Source organism: Oncorhynchus kisutch, unplaced genomic scaffold (genome assembly GCF_002021735.2).
Source record: "Oncorhynchus kisutch isolate 150728-3 unplaced genomic scaffold, Okis_V2 scaffold3228, whole genome shotgun sequence".
Taxonomy (NCBI): domain Eukaryota; kingdom Metazoa; phylum Chordata; class Actinopteri; order Salmoniformes; family Salmonidae; genus Oncorhynchus; species Oncorhynchus kisutch.
Genome location: NW_022265173.1, coordinates 2,926 through 13,960, shown reverse-complemented (window position 1 = coordinate 13,960; position 11,035 = coordinate 2,926). Strand labels below are relative to the sequence as shown.

At 42.3% G+C, this 11,035-nt stretch overlaps 1 protein-coding gene across 1 annotated transcript; it reads left to right on the top strand.

Annotated features, from left to right (window-relative positions):
- The first annotated feature begins 1,602 nt into the window (after nucleotides 1-1,602).
- LOC116371440 (caspase recruitment domain-containing protein 11-like) lies at nucleotides 1,603-7,607 on the top strand. Its single transcript, XM_031820310.1, has 4 exons — nucleotides 1,603-1,673; nucleotides 2,148-2,232; nucleotides 7,214-7,309; nucleotides 7,410-7,607. The coding sequence occupies exons 2-4, from the start codon at nucleotides 2,173-2,175 to the stop codon at nucleotides 7,605-7,607; spliced, it is 354 nt and encodes a 117-aa protein (XP_031676170.1). The 5' UTR covers nucleotides 1,603-1,673; nucleotides 2,148-2,172.
- The last annotated feature ends 3,428 nt before the right edge of the window (nucleotides 7,608-11,035 follow it).

Here is an 11,035-nt window from a genome sequence, read left to right as displayed (position 1 = left end):
ACCCACCTGGACTAACCCTAACCCTAACCCTGGACACCTGGACTAACCCTAACCCACCTGGACTAACCCTAACCCACCTGGACTAACCCTAACCCACCTGGACTAACCCTGGACACCTGGACTAACCCTAACCCACCTGGACTAACCCTGGACACCTGGACTAAACCCTAACCCACCTGGACTAACCCTAACCCACTGGACTAACCCTGGACACCTGGACTAACCCTAACCCACCTGGACTAACCCTAACCCTAACCCTGGACACCTGGACTAACCCTAACCCACCTGGACTAAAACCTAACCCACCTGGACTAACCCTAACCCACCTGGACTAACCCTGGACACCTGGACTAACCCTAACCCCACCCTGGACTAACCCTGGACACCTGGACTAACCTAACCCTAACCCGGAACAACCCTAACCCACCTGACTAAACCCTGGACACCTGGACTAACCCTAACCACCTGGACTAAACCCTAACCCTAACCCGGGACACCTGGACTAACCCTAACCCCACTGGACTAACCCTAACCCACTGGACTAACCCCTAACCCACCTGACTAACCCTAACCCACCTGGACTAAACCCTAACCCACCTGGACTTAACCTGGACACCTGGACTAACCCGGGACACCTTACTTTATGCTCAGGCTTCAAATACAGATAAAAACATTGTTTTCTAGCATCTATCTAATATAACTCAGATCTATTGGTGTGTTCTGTGTGTGTCTGTCAGGTACCGGAGGCTGCAGAGGGATCTATCGGAGGGAACGGTGACGTCAGGAGACTCATTCTACATCAGAATCAACCCTCAACCATCTCTGGCCAATCAGACACCTGCTCCCTGAGCGTGCTTTGTGATGAGGTACCTGCTGACCCTACCCTGTCATTTAGTAGACACTCTTATCCAGATCGACTTCCAGTTAGTACATTCATCTGAAGATAGCTAAGTGAGACAACCACATATCTCAGTCATAGTAAGTACACTTTTCCTCAATAAGGTAACTATCAGCAAAGTAAGTGCAAGTGTTAGTTATTACCTCATATCAGTCTCATTCTGAAAGTCATTGACTTCATAAATCCTAGTCTAAATGATGATTCAGTGATACACAAATTGGCTTAATTGAACCACTTTTTTGGTAACTACTTGATTCCATATGTCAATAGTCCTGTAGTCCAATTCACTATTATTCTACAATGTAGAAAATAGTAAAAATAAAGAGAAACCCTTGAATGAGTAGCTGTTCTAAAACCTGTTGACCGGTAGTGTACAATATACAATATATACATGATATAATCTACAATATGTGCTTTGTGACGAGGTACATCAATCTACAATATGTAATGAGGTACCTGTTATTATCGTGTTGCTGTTGTTAGGGTTGATTGATTGCTTGGTTGTTTGGTTAATTTATTGTTTGAGTAATTGGTTGGATGAGGTTTGATTATTTTATTGAATTCATGATTGATTGATTGGTTGTTCGGTTGATTGAGTGAATTTATTGGTTGATTGATTGATTAACATATTTATTTGATTGGTTGATTGATTGATTAAGGTGGTCCATGTCCTGGACACGATGCAACAGGGGAAGTGGGAGTGGCTTTGCTCCGGGTCGAAGCCTACTCTGGAACCGACCTATCGGAAAAAAGGCACCATCCCCTCTTACTCACGGTAAATACAGACTGCTATGGACTACTACACACTACTACAAACTACAGAGTACTACAGACTACTACAGACTACTACATACTACTACAGATCACTACATACTACTACAGACTACTACAGAGTACTACATACTACTACACACTACTACAGACTACTACACACTACTACAGAGTACTACAGACACTACAGAGTACTACAGACTACTACAGACTATTACATATTACTACACAGTACTACAGAATACCAGATGAATACTTTCAAATACTGATCCAGAATCTTGATGTAACATCAGACTACTACATTTCACCACAGACCTGTATGGTGTGGATCTACAGGGCCCAGCAGTTGCTCCTGGAAAAGATGCAGAAGCTCGATACAACCTCAGATTAGCAACCACTATAGATCACCACTGACCTGTGTGTGTGTGTGTGTCTGTGTGTGTGTGTGTTCGCACACGCACACGTGTATGATCTACAGGGCCCAGCAGCTTCTCCTGGTAAAGATGCAGAAGCTGGTGTGTCGAGGAGGAAGAGAGGAGAATGACAGCCTGCGCAACTTCAAGGTATTAACTAGCCCCTAATTAGCTAGCCAGCTACCCCCTAACTGACTAGCAGCCTGCATAACCTCATGGTAATAACTAGCCCCTGACTAACTAGCCAACTTACCCCTAACTAACTAGCAGCCTACATAACCTCACGGTACTAACTAGCCCCTAACTAACTAGCCAACTTACCCCTAACTAATTAGCAGCCTACATAACCTCATGGTACTAACTAACCCCTAACTAACTAGCCAACTTACCCCTAACTAATTAGCAGCCTGCATAACCTTAGGGCACTAACAAGCCCCTAACTAACTAGCCAGCTAACCCCTAACTGACTAGCAGCCTGCATAAACCTCAGGGTAATAACTAGCTCGTAACTAACTAGCAGCCTGCATAACCTCAGGGTACTAACCAGCTCATAACTAACTAGCAGCCTGCATAACCTCAGGGTACTAACTAGCCCCTAACTATCTAGCCTCTAACTATCTAGCCTCTAACTATCTAGCCCCTAACTAACTAGCCACTAAGTAACTAGCAGCCTGCATAACATCAGGGTAATAACTAGCCCGTAACTAACTAGCCCATAACCAACTAGTCCATAACTAACTAGCCCCTAAATAACTACTCCCTAACTTATTAGCAGTCTGCTTAACCTCAGGGTATAACTATCCCCTAACTAACTAGCCCCTAACTAACTAGCAGCCTGCATAACCTCAGGGTACTAACTAGCCCCTAGCTAATTAACTCCTAACTAACTAACTCCTATCTAACAGCCCCTAACTAATTTGCCTCTACCTAAAGTAGTAGTTAGGGGCTAACTTCAGGGTACTAATTAGCCCCTAACTAACTAGCATCTAACTAACTAGCCCCTAACTAACTTGTCCTCTAACTAACTAGCCCCTAACTACTAGCATCTAACTAACTAGCCCCTAACTAACTTGTATCTAACTAACTAGCCCCTAACTAACTAGCCATTAGTAACTGCCTCTACTAACTAGCCCCAAACTAACTACTCCCTAACTTATTAGCAGCCTGCATAACCTCAGGGTATAACTAAACCCTAACTAACTAGCCCTAACTACTAGCAGCCTGCTTGACCCTCAGGGTACTAACTAGCCCCTACTAACTAGCCTCAAACTAACTAGCCTCCAACCTACTAGCCCCTAACTACTAGCAGCCTGCATAACCTCAGGGTACTAACTACCCCTAACTAATTATCCTCTAACTAACTTTCATCTAACTAACTAGCCCCTAAATAACTAGCCTCTACCTAACTAGCCCCTTACTAACTAGCCTCCAACTAACTAGGCCCTAACCCATTATCCCCCTAACAAACAAACAAACCAACCAACTAGCTAACCAACTAACTAGTCCCCAACTAACTAACCAACTAACTAACCTAGCTTCTATCTAACAAACTGGCTGCTGAACAACTGACTGACTAACGTAACTGACTGACTAACTAAGGCCTAGATTCTAATACGGACATTACAGATCCACGTTATAGTGTGCTTGAAATTTAACCTTAAACGCATCAACATATTTCAACCGCTAAAAGCGCCCCAACAGGGGTAATTTTTGAGCACTAAATCACCAACTGGGGCCATTTTTTTACCCCTAAAGCCCCAACAAGGGTATTTTCGAGTCCAAATTGGAAATGTCAAAATGACACTTTCTGTCACATAGTTACACTTTTTCTTTTATTAGCCTTTATTAGCTGTAAATGGTTTAAATTCCTCCAAAATAATCATATATTTTAAACAATTTTCACAGATTTATACTCACGTTTGATATACAAAAATATATGTTTTTCATGCTTTGAACAGTTATTTTCATCTATTTCATCCATAGCAATTGTTTCTGTTATTCATCAAGGTGTTGTGTTTCTGTGATTCTGAGAAATTGGCGATTGAGCTAATATGACGTACCGTACAACCTAAAATAGCCACGATATGGGAGTTATAGGTGATACGGGACACCAGTGTTGTGGATGGCATACCAGAGTCTCCACATGAGGAGAACAGTGAGAAGAATTATCACTGAAAGCTCCAGATGGGTCATAGAAAGACTGAGTTGGAGTGTAGGTCTGGAAAACCTGTAATGAGCCCAGGTGACAGACCCAGGCCGTTAGGGGTCAAGTCCCAAGGTCAAGGACAAGATATCTGTTCTGGAGAGAGACAAGAATTTGAGAGGAACCAACATCTTCTCCAAAGAGGACTTCTCTGAAACTGTGCGCCAGAGGAGGAAATAACTTATTGGCCGAGTCAGTGGCTTCAGATCAACATCATATATTACCATTCGGCCGTCAGATTGGCCCCCACCGCTCCTTATAGGACCAATCACTCTACAGTCCTCTGTAAACTGGTCATCTCTGTATACCCGTCGCAAGACCCACTGGTTGATTGCTTATTTATAAACCCTCTTGGGCCTCACTCCCCCATATCTGGTAGCCTAGTGGTTAGAGCGTTGGACTAGTAACCGGAAGGTTGCAAGTTCAACACCCCCGAGCTGACCAAGGTACAAATCTGTCGTTCTGCCCCTGAACAGGCAGTTAACCCACTGTTCCTAGATCGTCAATGAAAATAAGAATTTGTTCTTAACTGAATTGCCTAGTTAAATAAGGTAAATAAAAATAAATTTAAAGAATCTACTGCCGCCCTCATCCTCCACATACAACACCCGTTCTGCCAGTCACATTCTGTTAAAGGTCCCCAAAGCACACACATCCCTGGGTCACTCCTCTTTTCAGTTTGCTTGCAGCTAGCGACTGGAACGAGCTGCAACAAACACTCAAACTGGACAGTTTTATCTCCATCTCTTCATTCAAGACTCAATCATGGACAACTCTTACTGACAGTTGTGGCTGCTTTGTGTGATTGTATTGTTGTCTCTACTTCTTGCCCTTTGTGCTGTTGTCTGTGACCAATAATGTTTGTACCATGTTTTGTGCTGCTACCATGTTGTGTTGCTACCATGTTGTGACATGTTGTGTTGCTACCATGATGTGTGGTCATGTGATGCTGCCCTTGCTATGTTGTTGTCTTAGGATTCTCTTTATGTAGTGTTGTGTCCTATATTTATATTGTATTTATTTTTTATAAAAATGTGTTCTTAAACAATGGGATCCATAATAAACCCCAGGAAGAGTAGCTGCTGTCTTGGCAGGAACTAGTGGAGATCCATAATAAACCCCAGGAAGAGTAGCTGCTGCCTTGACAGGAACTAGTGGAGATCCATAATAAACCCAGGAAGAGTAGCTGCTGCCTTGACAGGAACTAAAGGGGATCCATAATACACCAGGAAGAGTAGCTGCTGCCTTGGCAGGAACTAAAGGGGATCCATAATAAACCCCAGGAAGAGTAGCTGATGCCTTGACAGGAACTAAAGGGATCCATAATAAACCCCAGGAAGAGTAGCTGCTGCCTTGGCAGGGAACTAATGGGGATTTATAATAAACCAAGTGAACAAAGCCATCAGACATGTAGCTCATGGGCTTATCAACTCAGTTCCAAATTCCTTCTGAAAGATGAACCGTTCAACTTGGCATAGAGACATTGGACTGGATGTATTTTATAAATTGTTGTTATTTAAAAAAAAAATGTGGCTGTGTCATGCCCTGAGAATCACCAGCAGCAAGAGCGACATGATATATACAGAGACAAGAGTTGGCCAGAGAATTGAACCCTGTGGCACCCCACCAGAGAGACTGGTAGAGGTCCGGACAACAGGCCCTCCAATTTGACCACACTGAAACTCTATCTGAGAAGTAGTTAGTGAAGTAGTCATTTTGAGAAACCAAGGCTATTGAGTCTTGCAGATAAGAATGCGGTGATTGACCGAGTTGAAAGCCTTGGCCAGGTCGATGAAGACGGCTGCACAATATTGTCTTTAATTGATGGTGGTTGTGATGTCGTTTAGGACCTTGAGCGTGGCTGAGGTGCACCCATGACCAGCTCGAAACCAGATTGCATAGTGGAGAAGGTATGGTGGGATTCGAAATGGTCGGTGATCTGTTATTAACTTGGCTTTCGAAGATTTTAGAAAGGCAGGGTAGGATGGATATAGGTCTGTAACAGTTTGGGTCTAAGGTGTCTCCCCCTTTGAAGAGGGGGGATGACCGCGTCAGCTTTCCAATCTTTGGGGATCTCAGACGATACGAATTTTGAGGATAATTTTAGAAGAGATTGTCCAGATTGTCTAGCCCAGCTGATTTATAGGGATCCAGAATTTGCAGCTCTTTCAGAACATCAGCTGTTTGGCATTGAGTGAAAGAGAAGCGGGGGGGGCGGGGGGAGCATGGCCAGCCGTAGAAAAATGCTTATTGAAATGCTCGATTATGGTGGATTTGTTGCTAGTGACAGTGTTTCCTATCCTCAGTGCAGTGTGCAGCTTGGAGGAGGTGCTCTTATTCTCCATGCACTCTACAGTGTTTCCTATCCTCAGTGCAGTGGGCAGCTTGGAGGAGGTGCTCTTATTCTCCATGCACTCTACAGTGTTTCCTATCCTCAGTGCAGTGTGCAGCTTGGAGGAGGTGCTCTTATTCTCCATGCACTCTACAGTGTTTCCTATCCTCAGTGCAGTGTGCAGCTTGGAGGAGGTGCTCTTATTCTTCATGCACTCTACAGTGTTTCCCTATCCTCAGTGCAGTGTGCAGCTTGGAGGAGGTGCTCTATCTCCATGCACTCTACAGTGTTGTCCTATCCTCAGTGCAGTGTGCGCTGGGAGGAGGTGCTCCTTATTCCCATGCACTCTACAGTGTTTCCTATCCTCAGTGCAGTGTGCAGCTTGGAGGAGGTGCTCTTATGCTCCATGCACTCTATAGTGTTTCCTATCCTCAGTGCAGTGTGCAGCTTGGAGGAGGTGCTCTTATTCTCCATGCACTCTACAGTGTCCATCAACCCTTTAATAAGCCGTGAGCTAACTACATGTAAACACCCTTGAACTGTCTTGAATTTGCTGTTGATAACATGTGTTGTTGTTGTTGTTTATGTTGTGTAAGAACAGCTTACAGCCTGAAGAGTCCAGCCTGTCCTCAGACCCCAAATCCAGCCCTCGCATGTCCAGAGCTAGCGTCTTCATCACACAGATACTACAGGTAACACACACACACACCTTCACACACACACACACACACACACAACCCATCTCCTCAGTAAAAGTGCAATGTGTGTGTGTGTGTGTGTGTGTGTGTGTAGTTTGTCAGCAGGGTGGATAATAAGTATAAGCGTATGAACAGCAGTGAGCGTGTTCGCATTGTGAGCTCAGGAAACCCAACGCTGCCCAGACCAGGCTTCGAAACCCTGAGACAGGATGGTAAGCCTTGCACCCTACACCCTACACACTATACAATACAGGAAACCCAATGCTGCCCAGACCAGGCTTCGAAAACCTGAGACGGATGGTAAGCCCTGCACCCTCCACCCTTAAACGACTACAGGAAAACCCAATGCTGCCCAGAACAGGCTTCAAACCCCTGAGACAGGAATTGGGTAAGCCCGCACCTGCACCCGTCACACCCCTAAACACTACAGAACCCAACGCTGCCGGCAGACCAGGGCTTCAAAACCCTGAGTCAGGATTACACAAACTAACAATCCTACCATAAACCTGTAGCATCCTAACCATAAAACCTACAGTCCTACCATAAACCTACATCCTACCATAAACCTACATCCTACCATAAACCATGTACACTACTACCTATACGCCCTGTTTCTCTCTCTATATACACACACACCTATACACTACACCTGTTTCTCTCTCTATATACACACACCTATACACTACACCTGTTTCTCTCTCTATATACACACACACCTATACACTACACCTGTTTCTCTCTCTATATATACACACACCTATACACTACACCTGTTTCTCTCTCTATATACACACACACCTATACACTACACCTGTTTCTCTCTCTATATACACACACACCTATACACTACACCTGTTTCTCTCTCTATACATACACACCTATACACTACATCTGTTTATCTCTCATATATACACACCTATACACTACACCTGTTTCTCTCTCTATATATACACACACCTATACACTACATCTGTTTATCTCTCATATATACACACCTATACACTACATCTGTTTCTCTCTCTATATACACACACCTATACACTACATCTGTTTCTCTCTCTATATACATACTCACACACTATACACTACACTGTTTCTCTCTCTATATACACACCTATACACTACCCTGTTTCTCTCTCTATATACACACACACCTATACACTACACCTGTTTCTCTCTCTATATACACACACACCTATACACTACACCTGTTTCTCTCTCTATATACACACACACCTATACACTACACCTGTTTCTCTCTCTATATACACACACACCTATACACTACACCTGTTTCTCTCTCTATATAAACACACACCTATACACTACACCTGTTTCTCTCTCTATATACACACACACCTATACACTACACCTGTTTCTCTCTCTATATATACACACACCTATACACTACATCTGTTTATCTCTCATATATACACACCTATACACTACACCTGTTTCTCTCTCTATATATACACACACCTATACACTACATCTGTTTATCTCTCATATATACACACCTATACACTACATCTGTTTCTCTCTCTATATACACACACACCTATACACTACACCTGTTTCTCTCTCTATATATACACACACCTATACACTACACCTGTTTCTCTCTCTATATACACACCTATACACTACACCTGTTTCTCTCTCTATATACACACACACCTATACACTACACCTGTTTCTCTCTATATATACACACAACCTATACACTACACCTGTTCTCTCTCTATATATACACCACACCTATACACTACCTGTTTCTCTCTCTATACACACACCTATACACTACACCTGTTTCTCTCTCTATATACACACACACCTATACACTACACCTGTTTCTCTCTCTATATACACACACCTATACACTACATCTGTTTATCTCTCTATATACACACACACCTATACACTACACTGTGTTCTCTCTCTATATATACACACACCTATACACTACATCTGTTTCTCTCTCATATACACACACACCTATACACTACACCTGTTTCTCTCTCTATATAACACACCACATACACTACACCTGTTTCTCTCTCTCTATATATACACCACACCTATACACTAATCTGTTTCTCTCTCTTATATACACACACCTATACACTACATCTGTTTCTCTCTATATACACACACCCTATACACTACACCTGTTTCTCTCTCACTCTATATATACACACACCTATACACTACACCTTTTTCTCTCTCTCTATATATACACACCCTATACACTACACCTGTTTCTCTCATATATATATACACACACCTATACACTACACCTGTTTCTCTCTCTATATACACACACACCTATACACTACACCTGTTTCTCTCTCATATATATATACACAACCTATACACTACACCTGTTTCTCTCATATATACACACACACCTATACACTACACCTGTTTCTCTCTCTATATACACACACACCTATACACTACACCGTGTTCTCTCTCTATATATACACACACCTATACACTACACCTGTTATCTCTCATATATATACAACACACCTATACACTACATCTGTTTATCTCTCATATATACACACACACCATACACTACACCTGTTTCTCTCTCTATATATACACACACACCTATACACTACACCTGTTTCTCTCTATATATACACACACACCTATACACTACACCTGTTTCTCTCTATATATACACACACACCTATACACTACACCTGTTTATCTCTCATATATATATACACACACCTATACACTACACCTGTTTCTCTCTCTATATACACACACCTATACACTACACCTGTTTCTCTCTCTATATACACACACACCTATACACTACACCTGTTTCTCTCTCTATATACACACACACCTATACACTACATCTGTTTCTCTCTCTATATATACACACACCTATACACTACACCTGTTTATCTCTCATATATATATATATACACACCTATACACTACACCTGTTTCTCTCTATATACACACACACCTATACACTACACCTGTTTCTCTCTCTATATACACACACACACCTATACACTACACCTGTTTCTCTCTCTATATATACACACACCTATACACTACACCTATTTCTCTCTCTCTATATATACACACACCTATACACTACACCTGTTTCTCTCTCTATATACACACACACCTATACACTACACCTGTTTCTCTCTCATATATATATATACACACCTATACACTACACCTGTTTCTCTCTCTATATATACACACACCTATACACTACACTGTTTCTCTCTCTATATTACACACCTATACACTACACCTGTTTCTCTCTCTATATACACACACACCTATACACTACACCTGTTTCTCTCTCTATATACACACACACCTATACACTACATCTGTTTCTCTCTCTATATATACACACACACACCTATACACTACACCTGTTTCTCTCTCTATATATACACACACCTATACACTACACCTGTTTCTCTCTCTATATATACACACACCTATACACTACACCTGTTTCTCTCTCTATATACACACACACCTATACACTACATCTTTTCTCTCTCTATATATACACACCTATACACTACACCTGTTTCTTCTCTCATATACACACCTATACACTACACCTGTTTCTCTCTCTATATACACACCTATACACTACACCTGTTTCTCTCTCTATATCACACACACCTATACACTACATCTGTTTCTCTCTATATATACACACAC